The 22,138-nt window shown below is 42.7% G+C and overlaps 3 protein-coding genes across 4 annotated transcripts; 1 reads left to right on the forward strand and 2 right to left on the reverse strand.

The window, feature by feature from the left end:
• Positions 1–885: 885 nt before the first annotated feature.
• trmt10a (tRNA methyltransferase 10A) lies at positions 886–9,283 on the reverse strand. The gene is made up of 7 exons (XM_084344986.1): positions 8,839–9,283; positions 7,085–7,256; positions 6,920–6,991; positions 6,769–6,843; positions 5,469–5,618; positions 5,267–5,372; positions 886–1,781 (listed from the first exon to the last, which is right to left on the reverse strand). Exons 1-7 carry the CDS (start codon positions 9,018–9,020, stop codon positions 1,600–1,602), a joined length of 939 nt encoding a protein of 312 aa, XP_084201112.1. The 5' UTR covers positions 9,021–9,283; the 3' UTR covers positions 886–1,599.
• Positions 9,284–11,972: 2,689 nt separating this feature from the next.
• Positions 11,973–22,138, reverse strand: LOC311252127 (uncharacterized protein). 2 transcript variants are annotated; one of them, XM_084344985.1, is made up of 5 exons: positions 21,300–22,138; positions 18,484–19,833; positions 13,997–14,054; positions 13,053–13,110; positions 11,973–12,045 (listed from the first exon to the last, which is right to left on the reverse strand). In XM_084344985.1, exons 1-5 carry the CDS (start codon positions 21,469–21,471, stop codon positions 11,986–11,988), a joined length of 1,698 nt encoding a protein of 565 aa, XP_084201111.1. In that variant the 5' UTR covers positions 21,472–22,138; the 3' UTR covers positions 11,973–11,985. The 2 variants fall into 2 exon arrangements, with proteins under 2 accessions (XP_084201111.1, XP_084201110.1); XM_084344984.1 differs by lacking the exons at positions 11,973–12,045; positions 13,053–13,110; positions 13,997–14,054 and having other exon boundaries at positions 17,260–19,833; positions 21,300–22,132.
• LOC311251782 (uncharacterized protein) lies at positions 14,950–15,602 on the forward strand (the record flags this gene model as incomplete). Its single annotated transcript, XM_084344425.1, has 3 exons — positions 14,950–14,955; positions 15,094–15,343; positions 15,403–15,602. The coding sequence occupies 3 exons, from the start codon at positions 14,950–14,952 to the stop codon at positions 15,558–15,560; spliced, it is 414 nt and encodes a 137-aa protein (XP_084200551.1). The 3' UTR covers positions 15,561–15,602.

The following is a 22,138-nucleotide window of genomic DNA, read 5'->3' on the forward strand; positions in this document are numbered from 1 at the left end:
CACCTCCACCACGTCCGCCAGAGGCAGAGGAGCTGGTCCTGAGTCAGGTCGCTGGGTGACCGGAGGCAGAGGAGCTGGTCCTGAGTCAGGTCGCTGGGTGACCGGAGGCAGAGGAGCTGGTCCTGAGTCAGGTCGCTGGGTGACCAGAGGCTGAGGGCGTCACTCACCCCCAGGACCCAACATTAGAGGCAGACACACACTTACTGTCTACAGATTGAACTAGAAGTCATTTAATCTTACACTCAAGGCGGCGGCAAACTAGAAACACGGACTTTGAAATTACATTGTTGGAAAAAATACAATAGGCTCTACTGATGGTTACTTTTGTAGCTATCTGTGGGAAATATAAAAAGCCAAATGAAATGTGAGTTATTTCTCTTTTTCTGGCTGCTGGAAGGTGATTGATTAACCTGCGAAGTGATTAAAAAAACCAAAAAAAAACGCAGAGGATGGTTCAGATCTGAGAGCACGTCAGCGATGACGTGTAGCCTGATATTCGCTGTGCGGCCGGAGAATATAAATGACGGACTGATGAGGAGCGGTCTACTGTTCGGTTCAGTCCTCGTCGGGGAGTGAAAGCTCATCTAAATGAATCTAAATTCTCCTCCTGGTGTAAAACTATGTGAATTATTTCTGCTTCAACATGATCGGACTGAGAAGGAAAGGACAGCTGCTGTCAGACAGCTCCGTCAGACTCAGGGTTTCTTCAGGTAAACCTGCCAGAGAGCAGGCTAGGTTCACAGAGTCAGTTACCGCAGTAACAGACCCAGAGTTTAAGTTACCTCTCTTTCTGGAACTGAAAACTCCGAGTTTTCACAAAACCCGCTTTCTGGAATACCCCCCTGGAGAAATCTGATCTGAATCACACTTCAAATGTGGTTTGGATCCAGTTAGTAAGAAAAAGCATTTAATTTGTTTTTCTTGCTGTCCTGACTAACTAAAATCAATCTGGATACAATGGAGATGACAAAAAAACATGTTTGGGTTGGTAGTGTGAACAAAGCCCAAGATGTTTCCCAGCTCCGACACACCTGATTCAGATGATCAGCTCGTCATCAAGCTTTGCTGTAGTCTGACAACGACCCGATCACCCCAATCAGGGAAACATCTAAAACATGGAGGGCCGGAGGCCCCAGGAGCAGAAGTGAAAACACTGCTCTATATCAAACTCATATGAAAAGATACATTTGCAAATTCTGCAACTATATTCTCAAAAATGGCAAAATATTCCTTGAATTACAGATTGAATGACATACATGTTGTTTTGTGTTGACTTTATGCTTTTCCTTTAAATCAGTCAATTTGGCACAGCTCTGACACCTAAACAATAAAAAAACAAACAATAAAAGTCTAAAGTATAAATCATTTCTTACAACTGTATGTCCTGCCAAAATCTGTAGCGGAACTGAAATGCTGTATTTCTTTTAGGTGTTCAACTCAGTTATCAGCCCATAACTCTCAATAAATAACAGTTTAAAACAAAAAATCATCTTGAAAACTGAAAGCGGCAGATGTGTTATAAATAGAACAGGACTCTTTTGAACTCAACCTTAGCATCAACATGTCCAGACTTCAGATGTGTGAACTTTGTGTAAAGTTTCAGGTTCTTTTCTCAGTTTGCTCTGGCGTGTCAGAGTCTGAGTCTGAGTCTTCCTCCTCTCTTTCCTGAGTAGTCGCTCCGTCCTGGTCGACGGCCACGGCACCTTTCCTCTGAGGCAGGACGGTGAAGAAGGCCTCCTGCCAGCTGCCCTTCTCCAGGTACGCCAGGATTATCTCAAACACTGCAGCAGGGAAGAAAAGCACACTCTAAGACCAAATATAAGCAATTGGAGCAGAATAGTAAAGCAGGAGTGACACAGATGAACCATTATTAAGATTTGTCGATTGATCCTTGCTGAAGCCGGCCCCCTCAGTTGCTGCTGCCGAGCCTGACAAGTTTTCTATTCTAGCATGCACATTACAGTTAAAATGATACTGTGTGGTCATGTTGGAGATAATGGACAGAAGTAGACAAGAGTAGCTTCTCATCTTGAACAGCTGATCATAGGCTTTGTCAGTTGAAAAGACAACTGACAACAATAGTATCAGCTACAGCTAGCTTTATAGTTACCGCTGGCTCAGCGAAACTTCATATCAGGCTGATTTAAATGACTTCAGGAGCCGAGTGCAGCAGCTGGGCGTACGCCTGGGCGTAGCGTTAGGTCCGACTTAAAACGGAAGGTTACGACCAGTTTAAGGTTAAGACTAGTGCACCAGTTAGACTTAAGCCCTGTGTGTGTTCCGCCTGGGTGCAACTTTTAGGCCTAGTGTGGAGCAGGCGTAAGTTGAAAATTCGGACTTGTAACCATGGTAATTTTAACAGAATCACACAGCCAGAAAAAAGAAGCAAGGATGGCAGGACGTCTTGTTTACCGGATAATTAACGAGAGGGCATTTAGACGAGAAAGACTCATCCGTGACAGGACAAACCCGCTCGATATATATTCAGAAAGTGAACTGATCGAGAGATTTCGTTTTGGTAGACAAGCGCTGTTTGAATTTATTGAAGAGCTCTCCCCTCAACTGCAGCATCTGTCTGACAGAAACTCGGTGCTGTCCCCCGCCCTGCAGGTGCTGATTGCGCTCAGGTTTTACGCAAACGGGGCCTTTCAAAATACGATGGGAGATATGATCAATGTACACCGGACAACAGCATGCCGGGCTATTAGAAGAGTGTCCCTGGCCCTCCAGCGGTTATTAAGGAATTATATCCACCTACCCACGCAAGAAGAGGCCGCATGGACCAAGCAGGACTTCTATTTAAAATCAGGCATACCCGGTATTGTCGGCTGCATTGATGGCACTCATATTTGCATCCAAGCTCCCTCTGACCACGAATATTTATATGTAAATCGGAAGGGTTACCACTCTTTAAATGTTCAGCTTGTGTGTAACTCTGACATGACCATCATCGACCTTGTCGCAAGATGGCCTGGGTCGACCCATGATGCCCGCATCCTGAGAGAGAGTGCGCTGTATCAGGACTTTGAGGCAGGGAGAGTGAATGGACTTCTCCTCGGAGACAGTGGATACCCACTGAAGCGGTGGTTAATGACCCCTCTCATCGCACCGAGAACAGCACAAGAACACAACTACAACAGGAAGCACGCATCGACAAGAAATATTGTGGAGCGATGCATCAGGGTGCTCAAACGGAGGTCAGTATTTAGTTTATGGGCATAAACACCACTAACAAAAACAAAAATCATAGTTTGGTATATGTAATCTGTATAATCTATGTAGTGATGATGTTTATTATTTTTACCCTAATATATATGGATATATTTCGTTGCTTTCAGGTTTCACTGCCTCCACGGTGAAATGAGAATGCATCCTGAGCGTGTCTGTGTTGTCATCGCTGCTTCTGCGGTGCTACACAACATTTGCATTAAAAAGAGGATCCCTCTTCCCAGACAAGAAGACGTGATGCCGGAGGTAGATGAGAACCCTGCTGCCCCTGTAATCCTTGAAGATATCGGCGGACGACTTGCCTGCAACCATATAATCAATAACTTGTGGGACTAATAACTTGTTGTACAGTATGGAGTGAGAGAATGATGTAAATATTGCAATTTAGTGCCACTTTGTAAAATGAACTTGTATAGCCAGACATTGATGTTTCAGCTGAATTAATTTGATCCTCTTAATTGAACTTTAATAATCAGACACTGTTGTTTTAAATGATTTGTTTTTATTGAAATCTTCTTCTTCTTTATCTTTTTTATGCACTAAATAAAAAGTCAAATCGCTATAGTCTATTTTTTAATAAATAGACAACAATCAAGTAATTAGGCTCTGAGTAATATCAGTATAAATTATGGCTATAAATTGCTCATATCAAATAGTAATTTATTTTATCATTACAAGGATGTGTTGAACTATGAAGCAGGAAACATGTTAATCAATCAATAAATAAATAGGCTAGTCTCTAATTAGAGAATGGTAAATGACAGACTATCTTGATCCGTCCTGCATCTCTGTGTGTGTGGTGAGGCACGCTGTTGGGCTTCCCTCTTCTGTGGGGAGGTCGATTGAGTCTGTAAAATTGTGACATTGTATTTAAAGTAGCTATTTTGAGACAATATCGGCCGAACTGATGGCTGTAGGAAAAAAGTTGCTACTTTGTTAATAACCTACCACTCTGACAGCAGCTGAGAGCAGTCACACTACAGTCTGTGCTGCGGTCCGACACATCAACGGCTGCTGTTGACATGTCTGAACTGTCGATACCGTTCAGACCCGTGAATGCGGGGGAATCCTCTCCAAACAGCTCAATGATAATGGTGCTGTAGGGTGATATCTTCGGGGCCGGTCCTCCCCCGGTCGGCGGGTTTTTAAGAGCGGACGAGTCTTTTTTGGCTCTTGATAAGAGATCCTTCCACTTCTTCCTGACCTCTTCAACTGTCCGCGGCTGTCCACCATCACAATTGTTGTTAATAGAGGCAGTGATTGATTTCCAAGCCAACAATTTCTGTCTGTTCGTGTTGCTGTTGTTAAATCTTGCAGTGAGGATTGTCTTTATGATCTGCGTAGGCTTCTATCAGCTTCCTGATTTCCCCATCTGTGAAATTTACTTTCCTTTTCTTTGGATTGGCGTTGTCCATATTTATTCTTCCAGCTGTTTGAGAGCACTTTAGGTAGAAGTGTGTTGCTTGGCAACAATCACTGATTCGAATGTATTCACGTGGACGCGCATCGTAAGACCAGGCGCAGCTACGACCGTTGTCAGTCAGGCTTGGTGCACTCGGTGTAAATTCCAGTCACAACGTCGGACTTAGTTAAGTCTGGCATAAGAGTTAAGACCCTCTTTTTTTACGCCCAGTTGGTGCACTCGGCTCCAGGTGACGCATGAAAACAAGAGAGAGCCCTGCCTAATGATTTTAAATAGGCACCTGATGGTTACATATATGATATAAAACTAACTCAGTATTGATGTAAAACAGACTGAGGCTAAAGCTAACAAGTCCCAGGTGAAAAGTTAGCATCTCCACCAGTTTATATTCCTTTATGGCCACATTGTACTGTACAGTAAAGTATAATACTATACTATAATATTATAGTTCTGTATTAATATTTTCCCATAGCATATCGGACAACATGAATGCTGATGCTGATGTATCTGTGACAGGCCAATATCAGCCAACCAATACAGTCGGGCTCTAGACAGCGCACGCTGAAGCCACTTGGGCAGAGGCTTAGCTAATGATGGTCTGATAGCAGTTCTTACCGTGGTTGACTGCCAGAACCTTCCGACTGTTCATCTTAACAAAACTGCTCAGAGGTAGCTGGGCGTGATCGATCCCCAGCTCCTTCGCCTTCTCAAAGGTGATCCCCTGTGAACAAATCCCAGAGAGACGAGAGAAGAGCAGTTCAAATCAGCCGGCAGAAGTCACATCCAGCATCTCAGTCAGCTGTGAAGTCAAACACACCTTATGATGGTTGTGGTCCACCAGACCTCCTATGACATAGGCCTTTTTTTGGTCCAGCTCCTCCAGCACGTTGGGAGAGTCTGACGTCAGATACACCAGCTCCTCTTTAGCCACGACTTCACTGTAGTGCTCCGTTTTAATGTTAATTTCCTGCACACAGCAGCAGCAGCAGAAAGTATGCACAGTTATCAAACACTGCACAGTTAGACGCACTGGACAGCGGTATTAAACATGAGTCATGATTTCAGAAAGAAGTAAATGCAAATTGCTTCTTAATTGCAAGAACCACCGCAGTCTCAACGCTGTAACAGAAGTAGATAAAAAAATATAACTAGAAGATGTGTGTATTCATACAGACGATCGTAATACAGCAACAGAGGCAGTAGTTTTAGATTACATTATGATCAGGTAACAGATGCAAAGTTTTTATGTCCATTACATGTCTATAAGTGCATGTGGACACAAATCTGCAGGGGACAGCAGACTGAGCCAACACTAATTGGCTAATTAGCTGACATGAGGTCGGAGAGACACGTAACATCAGGACGTTTTTGGAATATTTCATGCCATGCCTTGCGACGCTATATGAAACTGTACACTACAAGAAGACAAGGAATAAGTTTGTTTTTGAGTAAAATTCTGGAAATTACAAAATTGAGTTTTTTTATCCAATTACTAATCCAATAATCCAAGTTGTAATCGGTAGATTAATTGATTTAGCTGTCAGCTGCAGCCCTGGTAGATGGCATACCTTTGGGGTTTTTGACCAACTATCTTATAAATTTGATTTCTTGAAAACTTAACTTTTTTACCATTTCCTTATCATCAGGATGAGAAAATAATCTACATATTAATTCATAATTACAACATATGTTTGTTGCAGCCCTCCATTCGTTTTTGAAAGTTAATGCACATATCGCATGTTGAAATCTCTGAAACCACGGCAGTTGTCAGTCGGGCGATAAAACACTAGGCATCAAAATTATTTGCCGGTTTGCTAAACGCTGGAGACGAGTGTGAAGATTCAGGAACAAGACTAATCAGGTTCAGTCCAACAGGAGTTCCTGTGCAAAATTCTACTAACTCCAGAGGGAGCAGTGTGACAAACAAAAATTACGACATTTATGATTCTGCTGCATCTTTTTTCAGCCATTTTCCTTTTACCTGCATTCTTCTATATCAGTTTATGTTTCCAGGAGCTCTTTGATTTTGATTGATATGACGTGTACCAAAAAAGAAAAAAAAGAGTGAAAAGAACATCGCTAAACTCAGTGCAAACATCACTCGGGATGATGCTTACCTTCCAGTTCACCCATCCTTTGTCCTTCTCGTCCATGCTCTGTTTCAGTTGTCCTCCCAAGCTTGTCAGGTAAAACTGGAGAAGTGAGAGGAGAGGTTACACATCAGACAGGGTGGTCTCTACCATTTCATGTCAGTCAGCACTCACTGACCTGCACTGGATGAGAGGCTCGTCTGTTCTCAGCGTAGCACCTCTGGATCTGTTTGTGAAGCTTCCGGACATCCTGAAGACAAAACAAGACTATCGGTCAGGAGAGTCAGAACCGCGATTTATATCTCGATATAGACACGGTGGGAATCCCTCCAGAGCCGATTACCTTGATCAGCATGAGGTCATCGAAGCTGCAGTCCACCACCAGCCGCAGTGAGCTGGACGTCACGTCTCTGCGAGGACGCTTCCTGACACTGTGGGCTTCTCCTCTCTCCTCCTCCTGATGATGATTTTGCCTCTGAAGCCGACGCTGCTGCTTCCTGTCCTTCCGTCTCTGCCTGTAACAGAAAACACAGGATAGGTACTGCACATGTGGGCAATGATGTGACACCATGATGAAGACTCCCTACACCCTACACTGTAGTCAAATATCGGACCAAAACATTTTTTAAAAATTGGACACACCAGCACACACAGTTCCACAGTTTAGGGTTGCAACTAACAATTATTTTAATTAGCGATTAATCATTTCCTGGATGAAATGATTATTTGTTTGGTCCATTAAAAAAACTGAGAAAAAACTGTTTCCCAAAGACCAAGGTGACGCTTTCAATGTCTTGTTTTGTCTTCAACCCAAAGATACTCAGTTAGCTGTCATGGAGGAGAAAAGAAACCAGAATATATTTCAGCTAAAGAATCTGAATCAGGGACCTGCTGAGAAGTTGCTGATTAATTCAATAGCTGACACCTACGGATGTAACAATATATTGAATTTAGTGATATTGTGATAAAAAAATGCTTCGATACCGTTGTAGGACTGCGACAATATCTACCAACCTATCATGCAGTTATTTTGCTTGTAAAGTTCATGGATCCAGTATGAATGCATTCTACTGTCTCTCTTTGTCATTGTATTGTTCTGTTTGAACAGCCGAGGGAGAGACAGCCGGGTCGTGTGTTAACAGGCCGTGTGTTAACAGGCGGAGGACACAACAGCTCACAATCTGCTGCATCAGCTCTGCCATTAGCTGCTTGATTTTCAAACCAACCGCAAGAAAAACATGATGCCATTAACACCCGACAACCACTGAACATACAGTTAGGAAATAATAACATGTCAGTGACGCCGACAGAGATTGTTGTTGCCGTGGTCGTCTGCTGGACAACAAGAAGGAGGGAGCTCGGTGGGACCTGCAGCCGAGCACCTGTTCTCAGATGTCCTCCTTTCGTATTATGGTATGATGGAACAAAGGTAAGCTGGGTATTCATATCACTGTAAAGAGGATTTGTGTTCAGGGGGATAGGCAAAGGAAGCTCTGGGTTGTAAAAGAGACAGAATATTCAGTGAACCACATTATCAACAACATTTAAGGTGCACTCATTTTGAGTTTTCAAATTAAGAGCTTTATATTACCTGTATACATGTCAGATTTATTTTCAATCATGATTGCTCCTGTTTTCTAACCATTTTTATACTAATGTGAATGTTCCCAGATCTCAACTGTTACATTACTGAACACAATATCACCATGACTGACAATCTAATTGGTTGGAGCTTTAAAAATACATCTATTTAGTGCTGATTTATATATGTGCTTCACTTAGCAGAAAATATTAATGAAACCTTTAACATAACCGAGCATGGACTTAGTATGTCTTCATAGAGTGTATCCCTACAGAGTGTGGAGTATTGATTTTTTTTTTTTTTTACTTTTATTTATGGACAAATGGCCACAACAAGCAATACAGCCTTAAATTGACCAATGATTGAATGGAGTTCGGCATGTAAGGGAGCACTGGTGTGCTACCATGGAAAACGACATTTTACCACCTCATGTTTCACAAGACAAATGTTTTCACAGCTGAGTGAGTGAATGAATGAGTGATTGTGACAGGACAGCCGAACATGAGCTCGCTTACTTTCGTAGCTCCCTCTCCTCCTCCCATTTCTGCTGCTTCAGGAGCTTCTTCCTCTGCCTCTTGGACAGACTTTGGTTTTCCTCCTCTCCGTCACCTCTCGCTATCTTCTGCCCGCTCTCCTCACCGTCATTATCACTCTCCTGCCGGGCGGAGGCTTCACCTTTCACACGTTCATCAGCCATCTGACATGAGCAGCGGTGACTGATGTCTGCTTGCTAATGTCGCTGTGTCAACTAGCTGCTGATGTTAGCTTGCCGGCTTCTCTCTGCATAAAGGCGCCTGGCAGCATCAAACAGCCAATCAGAGCGCTTCAATTTCTAAGTGCACGAGGAACGGAACTTTTTTAAAAGACCTTCAACAGCCTGACATCAACCACAGACTGAGACAGAGCAGGGAAACACACCGGCTGCTCAACTTGGCCAACCACTTCCACATGTATATTGTGTTGGCGCATGTATGACGTCATTTAACTGCGTCAGATGCGTTCAAGTCGTATCGGAACGCGTCCGCTTAGATAATGATTCTTTACCATGGTATTAACAGGTCCAGCTGCCCTCATAATGTTTAAAGACGACATGATAACAAAACTGACAATGTCAACACTTAACAATATACAAGCTACATCAACGGGACGCCCTTCACTCAGTCACAAGCTCACTGCAGACACAGCACCCACAGGCCCTCTGCCTCATCTCTGGGAATTTCAATCATGCCTCTCTGTCTCCACCCTGCCTACATGTACGCAGTATGTCACTTGCCACACCAGAAACAAAAAAAACGCTGTAACTGATATTTTCTGCCAACAGCAAGGAGGCATACAACTCATCCCCCCTCTTCTCCTGCCTGTGTACAAGCCCCTGGTTAACAGGCAATCAGCGGAAACCCGCACAGTTACAAGACATGGACTGAGGAGTGTGAAGAGGCTCTGAGGGACTGCTTTGACTCAACTGTGTGGGAAGAGCTGTACGTTTCTCATGTGGAGGACACTGACAGTTTAACAGGCTGCATAACAGGCTATATACACTTATGTGTGGATAACACTTTTTCAAACAACAAACCCTGGATTAATCCTGACATTAAGGCTCTCCTTAAGGAGAAAAAGAGGGCCTTTATGTCAGGCAACGAAGAGGAGCTGAAGGCTGTGCAGAAGGAGCTGAGGAAGAAGATCAGAGAGGGGAAGAACAGCTACAGGAGGAAGATGGAGGACCAGCTGCAGCAGAGTAACATCAGTGGAGTCTGGAAAAGCCTTAAAACCATCTCAGGGGAGAGGAAACCAGACTCTCAGGCTGCCGGGGATCAGACGTGGGTGAACGACCTGAACCTATTCTTCAATAGGTTTGATCAGACACCCACAAGTACCTGGGAGTTCACCTGAACAATAAACTGGACTGGACTGATCACACTGCAGCAACATATAAGAAAGGTCAGAGCAGACTCCATCTGCTGAGGAAGCTCAGGTCCTCAGGAGTGCAGGGGGCACTCCTATGGATTAGTCTGCTGGAGCAGCAGCATCTCGGCAACAGGTAGGAGGAGACTTGATAAACTCATCAAGAAGGCCAGCTCCATCCTGGGATGTCCTCTTGACCCAGTGCAGGTGGTAGGGGGGAGCAGGATGATGGACAAGCTGTCATCGCTGCTGGTGAAGGAGTCCCACCCCCTACAGGCCACTATCACAGCACTGGTCAGCTCCTTCAGTGACAGGCTGATACACCCCAAGTGTGTGAAGGAGAGGTATCACAGGTCCAAGTGTGTGAAGGAGAGGCATCGCAGGTCCAAGTGTGTGAAGGAGAGGTATCGCAGGTCCAAGTGTGTGAAGGAGAGGTATCGCAGGTCCAAGTGTGTGAAGGAGAGGCATCGCAGGTCCAAGTGTGTGAAGGAGAGGCATCGCAGGTCCAAGTGTGTGAAGGAGAGGTATCACAGGTCCAAGTGTGTGAAGGAGAGGCATCGCAGGTCCGTCCTTCCTGCAGCTGTCAGACTGTACAACCAGCACTGCTCCCAGTAGACCTCACATGAGCACTCAAACTCTACACATATCTCACTCTCATTCTCTTTGGTTTGCACTAACTGGACAATTTTTAATACCCATATTTATTATTTGTAAATAAACAGACAATGCCCACACTGTTTATAATTACACTGTTCATATTGTAAATATTATGTATATGAGTCTATTCTGTTTCTTATCTTTTTATTATATTGTTTATTTTTTACTTTTATTATTGTTTATTGTAATATTCCTGTCCTTTGGCTGCTGTGACACAGAAATTTCCCCATTTGCAGGACAAATAAAGGAATTCTGATTCTGATTCTGATTGTTGTGACCAACACAAATTTTCCTACAAGCTGATGTTTGAATTACGTAGGTGGAGTGAACATTGTGGGAATAAGAGCCAGATGAAGAGAAAGTTTGGGGAATTTTTTGGAGCTTCCCCAGTGTGTGTGTGTGTGTGTGTGTGTGTGTGTGTGTGTGTGTGCGTGTGCGTGCGTGCGTGCATGCATGTGTGTGTGTGTTAATCCAGTCTGTGGTGTGTTTTCTGTTGTACACTGCCCTCTGCTCCAAAATTAAAAGTCTTAGTTTCCTCTTACTTGAAGAGTGATTTTTGGAGAGTGTTGGAGATACCAGCCATTGAGATGTCTCTTGAATATAATGGAACTAGATGGCACTTGTCTTGTGGTGCTCAAAGTGATAATAATAATAATAATAATAATTTGAACATAATTGTCTCTCCAGGAATCATGACCCAGTTATTCAATAATCAATAATATTCAATAATAATAAGATTATTCATAATCCACAGACATGGTTGAGAAGAGTTTCATGTAGGACTATTTTCCTTCTGCCAGACCAAACCCAGCAACCACATCAGCACACAGAGACAAGTGTGCATCTACTCATGGACCAAAAGCTTTTCCTTTCTTTTCTTTTTTTATCTTTTCTTTTTTCATCTTTTCTTTTCTTTCTTTCTTTTTTTCTTTTTCTCTTTTTTTAATGTGGCAGAATGTCCAAACTTTATTATAACACAATAGAAACAGACCCTTTTGACTCTCCAACATACAAAAGCAATGAAAAACATGAGGTTTGACCTGAACCTTAGAAACCAAACTGAAAAGTTCCTCTGGTTTTGACTTTTTATTTGAAACACATGTTTACTGTTTGATTGTGTCAGAAGTGTTTGTAGTGAGATGAGTTTCTGAAGTTTGGTTCAGCTGTAAGAAACAAGAAGAAACACTTTAGAAGAGATTTCTCTGAAGTTATTACACATAGATGATTGTTCAGGTCCTGACTGATTGAATTCTTCTTTCTGCAGTCTGGTTCAGTCATTGTATGTGGCAGGTAGACTTTGATGATGTCACTGAGTAAATGTGGTGACTCAGTTGGATGATGCACACTTAAAGGAATAGTTCACTCTAAACCAAAATTCAGTCATTATCGACTCACCCACATGCTGATGAGATCTCCGGTGTAGTTTCTTATTCCACAGCTGGAGACCCGCTACACAAAAACTTTGTATATTCCTCCATACTGCTCGTCCGCTGCAATCCAAGTGTCCTGAAGTGGCGACATCCAGAGTTTACTCGAAATGACGTCATTTAGTACATTTTTACAGCCTAAGTTACAGTCACTATGCTACATCTGCCTGGAGGAACGCTGGAAGCCTGCTTTGAGCGACCAAGCGACACACAAACACAAGAGGGATCTGCTGCACTAGTGATTTGAAACTTTGACACTCACAGCAGCATGTAAATACCGGTGTGTGTCTATTGTGAGTCTCGTTCATCTTGTCCGGCGCGGCTTCCGTAGTGCAAATGGCTGTGAGGGAGACTCGCGTGAACGCGGAGCGTGCCTCCAGGCAAGATGTAGCATAGTGACTGTTTAGGCTAGAAAAATGTATTAAATGACGTCGTTTCGAGTAAACTCTGGATGTCGCCACTTCAGGACACTTGGATTGCAGCGGACGAGCAGTATGGAGGAATATACAAAGTTTTTGTGTAGTTTTATGGACCTTTTCGTCTCGGGCGCCACTTATGCTCTTATATGGATTATTCCTGCCGGAGGGTAGCCCCCTGGGTCTCCAGCTGCACTTTGAGGAATAAGAAACTACACCGGAGATCTCAAAGGCATGTGTGTGAGTTGATAATGACTGAATTTTGTTTTAGAGTGAACTATTCCTTTAATAAGTTCTGACAATATTATTGAACCAGTTGGTATTTACCTTTAAAATGAGAGATTTGACAATGCCCTCCCTCCTCGTCTCGTCTCCTCTTCTCTGTCTTAAAGACAAATAAGAGACAAGGGGATTAATTAGTCATTAATATCAGGATGCGATTCTCACATGAGCGTGGTCCTTAAATCCAGTTGATGCAATGCCATCCAAATATATTCAAATAAATTTGGTTCAATTGATTCAAATAAATTAGACTGAAAGAAGTTGAAAACAAGGCAACCCAAATAAAGGGGATGACCTTTCTTGGTCAACGTTCACACACTGTTGTCTAGTTTGAAGATATGAGTCAAACCAATCAACTGCTTGTTTTTTTTTAATGTATTTTTTCAGTCTTATTGATTGGATAGCTTTGAGAGATGACAGGAAACAGGATGATAGAGAGGGGGGATGACACACAGCAAAGGGCTGCAGGTTGGACTTGAACCCTTCAGCGAGGACAAAGCCTCTGTAAATGAGGCACACTCTACCAACTGAGCTGCTTGGGCCGAGCTGTTTAGAACATTTGAGTATAGACAAGTTATGGAGCGTCTGGAGCTGATTGTCTGGATGACTGCAGCTTTCAGCTCTACCTGAGGCTGGCTAGTGCCCAGTTCTCAGCTGCAGGGCATCTGTCTCCTCTGAGGCAGCTTCTTAATAGGTGTGTTAAAATAAAAAGATAGTAACTGTGACCAGCAAGTTGACGTAGCCTGAATTAATCTGTTTTACCACATCGGTTTGAACCTAAAACAAAGAGATTTCTCTGTGATCTGAATCAATAAATGGATCAGAAGGACGCTGAAATAACAACATCATAATGTCGCTTTGTGTAAAGCCTGAATTCATCAGGTCTGTCAGCCAGACGACAAGCAAACAACTTTTAAAATGCTTGTTCCCTGAACGGAGTACTGATTGATCAGAGCTATGCTGTGCTAAGACATATTTCCATGACTTACCTGGTAGTCAGACTTCCTGGCTCACTTTCCTCCAAGGCAGCTCCTTTTTGTCCTGTCTCTGTACGAGTAGAATCAGAATCAGAATCAGAATTCCTTTATTGTCCCACAATGGGGAAATTTGTTTGCCAAAGCAGCCAAAGGACAAAATATTTAGAAAAAACAATAATAATAATAACAATAGCCAAAAATTAACAATATAAATTAAAAAGGTAAGAAATAGAATAGAAGGTGTGTTATCGTACAGCTTCAGGTGTCCACAAACAGCCACGATTAATGATTAGTATCCTCTCCTGCATTGCTGTTCAAGACTGTCCGGATATCAGTGATGTGAATGTCATGACATCAGCGTGAATGTCAACCCCGATAGGCTTTCATGACACAGCGTCACGTGAAAATTTCGCTTGAGTTCAATATTGTCAAGTCACGCGAATGCTTGCTTGGTGCCATTTTTTACGTCATCGCTTCAAAAGCCCGGAGGGATTAGACACAATTTCGAGTCTAATCACAAATAATTGGGTTGCTTTGGTCTGAACACGGCATTAGGAAGGAGAATGCTATGGTTGACAGTGCCAAGGGGCTTTTTCAGGTTGAGAAACACGGCCCTCACAACATTAACCCATCCAAGAAGCACTTTACATTTTCAATGAAGTAACAGCTGGCTATTTCTGTGGGATAATTTAAAACCAAATTGTTCATTGGTTCCTAGGTGGTCGACTAGCTGTGCTGCTACAACCTAATTTAAATAAATACCTTTGTAATGAAGCCTTTAGAAGAACATTTACTATCCACATACACACAGTACATTTATCTGAGGTTGAAAGATGTTGCCGGTATGTCGAGTGCAGTAAAACTCCAAGTGTCTCAGTCCTCCGTCTGATCTTGTTGTTAACTCTCAAACCAACCTGAGTCTCGTTTCTCCTCAGCATTGATCCCTCTGCTTTGCTGTGAAACCAATGGAGGTGAGTGAACGTATCACCTGACAGTCAGCAGCTGTTGAGATAATACTTTCTAGGGAATACTGATGTTCTTTAAAGAGTTGTCCTTTGTTTGAACGTACAGAAACTTAACAAATTAACAAGATTTCTGCCAGCTCTCAGCTGTTTGAATATCAGTCTGTCTCTCTGAGGTGTAAGGAGGACCACAGCTCTGATGGATGGACGGTGAGGAGGAACACCAGTGATGAAACCAGAACTCAGTGTGGAGCTGACTGGGGAGAACCAGCTGGTTCTTCCTGTATCATCAGCTACATCTTCCCATCTGACAGTGGAGTTTACTGGTGTGAGTCCACAGAGGGAGCAGCCAGTACCAGCATCAACATCACTGTCTCTGGTAAGATGAGGCTGTGCAGTCAGTGCTGATGAAGCTGTGAAGGTGGATGAAGTGCTGTAGTTTGTCTCTGTGTTGAGGTGGAGCAGTGATCCTGCAGACTCCTGTCCTCCCTGTGATGGAGGAAGATGATGTCACTCTGACCTGTACAACAGAGACCTCCAACCTCTCAGCTGATTTCTATAAAGATGGCTCCTTCATCAGGACTGAGCCTGCAGGTCACATGACCATTCTCTGATGAAAAGTGTAGTAGAGTAGAAAAGTGGGTTTTTCAAAATCCCTTGTTTGTGTCAAGGCTGTTAAAACAAAGGGAATTCACTGTAGTGTCGGTCCATTTGATGTTGATGTCCACAGCCATTAAACAAACAGTCAGTACCATTCAGAGATCAGGTCTGATTATTCCCGAACTGTAGAATAGACCCAGTCTCCATGCTGTGGTAGTGTCATGTGTCCTTTTGGCCCTGGTTATCTCACAAGCCCCCTTTTTAAATCAGTTTGAGGCATTAAGCTCGTCCTTCCCTGGGAGTGGGCAACCTCCCGTCTGCACGGTGAACTCTTTGTGTCAAAATCTCTAACAACCCGTGATGAAATAAACCAAAGTACAATTTACTCAAGTTCTGTTCTTAAGTACAATTTTCAGGTACTTTACTTGAGTATTTTCATTTTCTGATTCAGATAATTTCTTTGTTTATAGGTTGTTAATTGTGTCGAGTTACCAATCAGACATTGTGTGAGAGGAAGCTGCATCAGAGCCAAAGAAGCACATTTTAAAATGAGTTAATTTCTTTTGCAGATCTGACAGAAAAATCACTGATAACTGATAAAATGCAGAATATCGGCCTGATAATCAGGCCACACAAGTCAAACTTGTGTAAAAGTAACGATCACGTTTAAATATTACTTTGTTAAAGTTGAAAGTTACCCCATATTACTAAAGAATGAAATGTACCCGACAGTAATAATAAGTCAAAGTAAATTATACACAACTTACCTGCATGTATTCTCTGTAAACTGGACTGAACCATTATTAGCACATCCAGTTTTACTGCACACTTTTCTGATTATTGAATTCTGTGTTTTGTTTGTCTTTTAATCCAACTCCAAATTAAAAATGAGCTCCCTTTGCTCTGATGCAGCATGTAATCTGTAAAGTAACTAGTAACTAAAGTTATCAAGTAAATGGAGTGGGGGTGTGCCCATTAGCTCAGTTGGTAGAGTGGGCGTCCCATGTACAGAGGCTTTGTCTTCGCTGCAGCGGCCCGGGTTTGAGTCACAACAAGGGTTCGATCTAAACATTGAGATGGGGGGAAATAATGCCCCCTAATCGTTTGAAGCAGGCGGCTGGAAAATACAAACAGCTCCTTTAAACATGAGCATCGTCTCAACGAAGTGCAGATGTGCTCAGTGGTATTTACCAGTAACAGTCTGACAACATTACACACATTGTTCCCACACAGAGACCTCTCTGTTAAATAATAAGATCCATTTTGTTACCAAAACGTTGGAGAGAGGAGTTTGGAGTTTACCACGAGGATTTCTAAAGTCAGGGCCCAATTTTGACGATCAAAAGTTGACCTCTCACGAAACTTCAGAGTGCGACTTTGTGTTTCTGGTTACAAAACGGATCTTATTATTTAACCAAACGGTCTCTGTAGGAGTAGTTTCTGTCAGACTCTTAGAATAACAACCTCAGCCTGTCAGACAAAAACACTTTGTCTCAGTTGTGTCGTGGCTGCCAGCTGAGGAGATCAACTGGACCCATCCAAAACCTTCGTTAAGTGTAAATCATTGGCATGTCAAACATGTAAAATAGGTCCAGGTTTAAAAATTCCAGACTTCCCTTAAACCTCACAAAAGCTCAGACAAGCCAACATTCCTTACAGACAAACACTCTGTACTGTGTTCTTTAACAAATGATTGAATAATCACCAGAAAGACTGTTTGTGAATTCTTTATTAGACAAACTGCCGACAACACTGGTGTCACGAACAGGATGCTCGACTGATGACAACAGACACACACAGTCCCTGAAACCTCCACTGGAAAGAGAGGGTGGAGGAAGGGTTCCAGAGGCCTGAGGACGGGATCGAACCATCCTAGTGTTTGTTGATTAAAAACAACATTCACAGGTTTCTTTCAGCTTCAGAATTCAGAACTGCAAATGCTTGAACACAAGAAAGTCATTTGCTTGTTTGTGATATAATATGGGATGGATTGTCACCACAACTGATTTACATCCAAACAAAACAGAAGAACATCCATGAGAACATGCTGCTGGACCTCAGCATTTAACACTTTCTGAGTCTTGTTTCAGACTTCTCACTATCAGTTCGGATCTAAAGACACTTTTTCAAAACACAGTAACTCCAAACATGTTTGTTTCTCATGAAACAACAATATCAAACTTCCTAGTGTGTCAGTATTTAGACAACATGTTCAACTCTACAGACACATTTGTCATCATCTTGTAGGAAAGTGTTGAACTGTGTTGTTTTCACTGGTCTCATCACGGTCTTCAGTCTGAGTCTCAGAAGACTCTTCAGGCTTGTCTTCAGACTCTGATTATAAATGTCTATCTGGATCTGAGTTCCTGGCTGGTTCTGGTCCTCCAAAGGCCTCTCCACCAGCTTCTGTTTCCATCTGTTCAGCTGAACCTCTAAGTCTGGTTATAATGAAACTGTGACGGATTACAACGATCACACTTGTGTTTAATAAACGTGTCACACCGGGTGAATGTTTTGTAACAACCACTGCAACAGAAGTATTTCTGTTCTGTGTGCACGGCCATGTGTCGGGTCATACTTCACTTAGGTTTAAATCTTTTACCACATCAGAGTTAAATCATGTTTCTTCTCCTGTGTGAATCCTGATGTGTGAGATAACATGTTGCTGTCGGCTGAATCTTTTACCACATTCACAACAACTGAATGGTTTCTCTCCTGTGTGAATCTTTGTGTGTGTGATAAGATCTTGCTGTTGCCTGAATCTTTTACCACATTCACAACAACTGAATGGTTTCTCTCCTGTGTGAATCTTTGTGTGTGTGATAAGATCTTGCTGTTGCCTGAATCTTTTACCACATTCACAACAACTGAATGGTTTCTCTCCTGTGTGAATCTTTGTGTGTGTGATAAGATCTTGCTGTTGCCTGAATCTTTTACCACATTCACGACAGCTAAATGGTTTCTCTCCTGTGTGAATCCTTGTGTGTCTGATAAGACTGGGCCTATGGACGTATCTCTTACCACATTCACGACAGCTAAATGGTTTCTCTCCTGTGTGAATCCTGGTGTGTGTGCTAAGATGTTCCTGTTGCCTAAATTTTTGACCACATTCACAACAGCTAAATGGTTTCTCTCCTGTGTGAATCCTGGTGTGTGTGATAAGATGTTTCTGTCGGCTAAATCTTTTACCACATTCACAACAGCTAAATGGTTTCTCTCCTGTGTGAATCCTTGTGTGTCTGATAAGATTGGGCTTATGGAGGAATCTCTTACCACATTCACGACAGCTAAATGGTTTCTCTCCTGTGTGAATCCTTGTGTGTCCGATAAGATTTTTCTGTTGGCTGAATCTTTTACCACATTCACGACAGCTAAATGGTTTCTCTCCTGTGTGAATCCTTGTGTGTCCGATAAGATCTCGCTGGTAACTGAATCTCTTACCACATTCACGACAACTAAATGGTTTCTCTCCTGTGTGATTCCTCGCGCAAATCCTCAGTTTTGAGTTCTGGCTAGATCTTTCACCACAGTCAGAGGAAATAAATTGTTCCTTGCCAGTACAGCATCCTCCACCACTTACAGGGACTTCAATGTTTTTCTGAGAGTTTAAACTTGACTGAAGTTCTTTGGTCTCACTCCAATCATCATCACTGTCTTCAGTCTCAGGTTCAGGAGAGTCTTCAGGCTCAGTCTCAGGTTCAGGAGAGTCTTCAGCCTGAGGTTCAGGAGAGTCTTCAGCCTCAGGATCAGGAGAGTCTTCAGCCTCAGGTTCAGGAGAGTCTTCAGCCTCAGGTTCAGAAGAGTCTTCAGCCTCAGGATCAGGAGAGTCTTCAGCCTCAGGTTCAGGAGAGTCTTCAGGCTCAGGTTCAAGAGAGTCTTCAGCCTCAGGATCAGGAGAGTCTTCAGGCTCAGGTTCAAGAGAGTCTTCAGCCTCAGGATCAGGAGAGTCTTCTGCCCTGTCTTTAGTCTCTGGTTTTAATTGTCTGTAATCTGGCTCTGAGTTCCTGGCTGGTTCTGGTCCATCACAGTCTTCCCCATCAGCTTCTGTTTCCATCTGTTCAGTTTGTCTTTGATGAAGCTGCGAGGACTGAGGTTTCTCTTCATCATCATCTTCATTCTTCACAGGAACAAGAGTGGATGTGATATCAGCCTCCTCCTGATTAGTCCACAGTTCCTCCTGTTCATCTTTAATGTGTGGGGGCTCTGGGTCCTGCTGGTCCAGACTGGAGCTCCACTCCTGCTGCTTGGGAGAAACCTCTTCCTGACTAAACAACAGCTGCTGGACATCTGCAGGACACAGGAGACAAAAAGACAAATGTTAGGCCAACAGAAATCAGGTTGATATTAAGCCAAATACTGGAGCAGACAGGTAACTCCACATTGTTCCACTGGAACATTATGAGAGCCACTGAATGACCAGAAGTCATTACTCATTAGTAGTAGGGCTGAACGATATGGACAATATTTCATATCTCGATATTCATGCCAGATATCTCCATATCGATACGATACGATATGACTACGGGTTCGGTGAAGACCAAGCATTTTTCAGAAAAATAAAAACATCAATACAAAAGAATGTGGAAAGTGCAGTTTTATTGATAAGAACTCAATGGCAGTGGCCAGTCATCAACATTAACATAAAAAATATGTAAATAAAATGGACCATTAAACTGATGTAAGGTTCGGCTGTCCGGCTCGACCACAGGTCCGTGGTTGTGGCGAAATGATCAATTTCACGGAGCTCAGATTCAACATTCATTTTACACTCATTATAGAGTTTCGGAATGCCCACTTGATTAAAATGTATTTGGGATGGTATTTTATATTGCTTGTCCAGCGTCCGAGCCATTTTTTTAAAGCCCTCTTTCGAGACTGTGTACACGGGTACCATGTCTTTTGCATTGTGGTATGTTATAGCATCTGTAATGTCTTTATGTCTGGTGGACGTCGACTCATACGGTGTAACGCTACTGAACACATCAGCAATCAAACTTTGCTTGGGCTTCTTTTGGGATGACTGAGAAGTCCCCGGTGTTTCTCTCATTGCAATACACTCTTCGTGCAGCACGCAATGGTGTTGTTTCAGGTGGGGAAACATGTTTGTTGTGCTACCTTGCTTCGTCGCAATTTTCGCCAAGCACAACCTGCACAACACCTCGCTCTGGTTTACATCATCCTTTTTAATTTCAAAATACCTCCAAATAATGGAGGATGATTTATGTTTTGGGGGGGGGCGGGGGATCTATATCGTTTATATCGTTGCTTTTTCGATATTAATATCTTGAATGTTCATATCTAGATATAGATACGATAACGATATATCGTTCAGCCCTAATTAGTAGTAGTAAAATCAACAACAATACAATCACATGTAAAATGTTGATTTAAAATTCTTACTTATGGTTTTCCAAACCTACATTTTAACGCTTCATGGTCCTTGATAACCTCCAATTTCAAGTTTCTTGTGCCCACAATAAAGCTATTATGCCGACTCAAAATCAGTGTGGGATCATGTAATATCCAACTTAAAACTAACTTCACTGAAGTTTTCAGGATGGATTTTGAGTTAATGGGTGACGTCACCTGGAAACTAATAATACAAATTCTGATTTTTCATTACAAATATTCATATAAAATATAAGATGCAGTGAAATCCAATAAAAAGAGGTGCGTCTCATTCAACCAGTATATGAAGACAATTCGGCATTGATTGAGTCAATGGGTCACATGACCTGGTCAACAGAACCAACCTGCTCTGTGTAACCGAAGCTCAGGCGTTAAAGCAGCGTCCAGTAGGTTCCGGTGTCGCCGGTTCTCCTTTGTGGACCGACGCAGTTCCTCCTCAAACAGCCCACATATCTCCTCAGCAGCTGCAGCCACTCGCTGCTCCACCAACAGTCTCAGCATCTGGACTTTAGACATCTTCACAGTCACGAACTCTGTCCGAAACTGTCTGCTCTGCTTACAGCTAGCATGCTAAGCTAACTTGTATATATCTGTAGCTGGCGGGAGATGAGTCAGAGGTCAAACAGCACAAAGTCCATCACACACGTTCATCCAGACTGTCGCTACGTCGCCACCATTGACGGGTCATCTCTAGTCGATAATCAATAATGTGAATAAAAGCGGTCTGAGCAGCGCGGGTTGGTATGGCAACACGACCCCACTTGGACAAACCACGCAGCTGCACGTTAACCGAACCCGCCTTTTCCTAACGTGTAAACACGTCGGACAGATCCTTGTTTTTACACAAAGAAAGAAATATCTTCATGTGTACCGTTTGCCGAATGAACAAGTAGGCTCAGATAGTTATGAAAGTGTTGTAGACAACGTTTATCAAAGTTTATACATTTTCTCCTACAGCGACAAGTCTCAAAATGAACGTTTTTTAAAGGGAGTCTGGTGACTTTATCCACGGGGACAAAGAAGTAGCCTATACTGGTTACTGTTTAGTGTATTTGTAAAATGTGACATGTTTAGCATCAATAAAATGTTTCTTCTTTCATAAATTGAGTGTAAATGGTGAAATCAGTGCAAACAGTGTGTTCAAACAGCTGCTAAATGTTGGCAGGTAAGACTTCAGCACTTT

Source organism: Pagrus pagrus, assembly GCF_965226575.1.
Source record: "Pagrus pagrus genome assembly, chromosome: 22".
NCBI lineage: Eukaryota > Metazoa > Chordata > Actinopteri > Spariformes > Sparidae > Pagrus > Pagrus pagrus.

What these genes read in the sequence shown, in the direction of transcription:
- trmt10a (XM_084344986.1), bottom strand. Translation starts at nt 9,020, where the DNA reads ATGGCTGATGAACGTGTGAAAGGTGAAGCCTCCGCCCGGCAGGAGAGT. An exon ending in TGGACCACAACCATCATAAG is followed by an intron (nt 5,373 to 5,468) that starts GTGTGTTTGACT and finishes ATTTGTTCACAG; the next exon opens with GGGATCACCTTTGAGAAGGC. An exon ending in GGTTCTGGCAGTCAACCACG is followed by an intron (nt 1,782 to 5,266) that starts GTAAGAACTGCT and finishes TCCCTGCTGCAG; the next exon opens with TGTTTGAGATAATCCTGGCG.
- LOC311252127 (XM_084344984.1), bottom strand. Translation starts at nt 21,471, where the DNA reads ATGTCTAAAGTCCAGATGCTGAGACTGTTGGTGGAGCAGCGAGTGGCT. An exon ending in GCTTCGGTTACACAGAGCAG is followed by an intron (nt 19,834 to 21,299) that starts GTTGGTTCTGTT and finishes TGTGTCCTGCAG; the next exon opens with ATGTCCAGCAGCTGTTGTTT.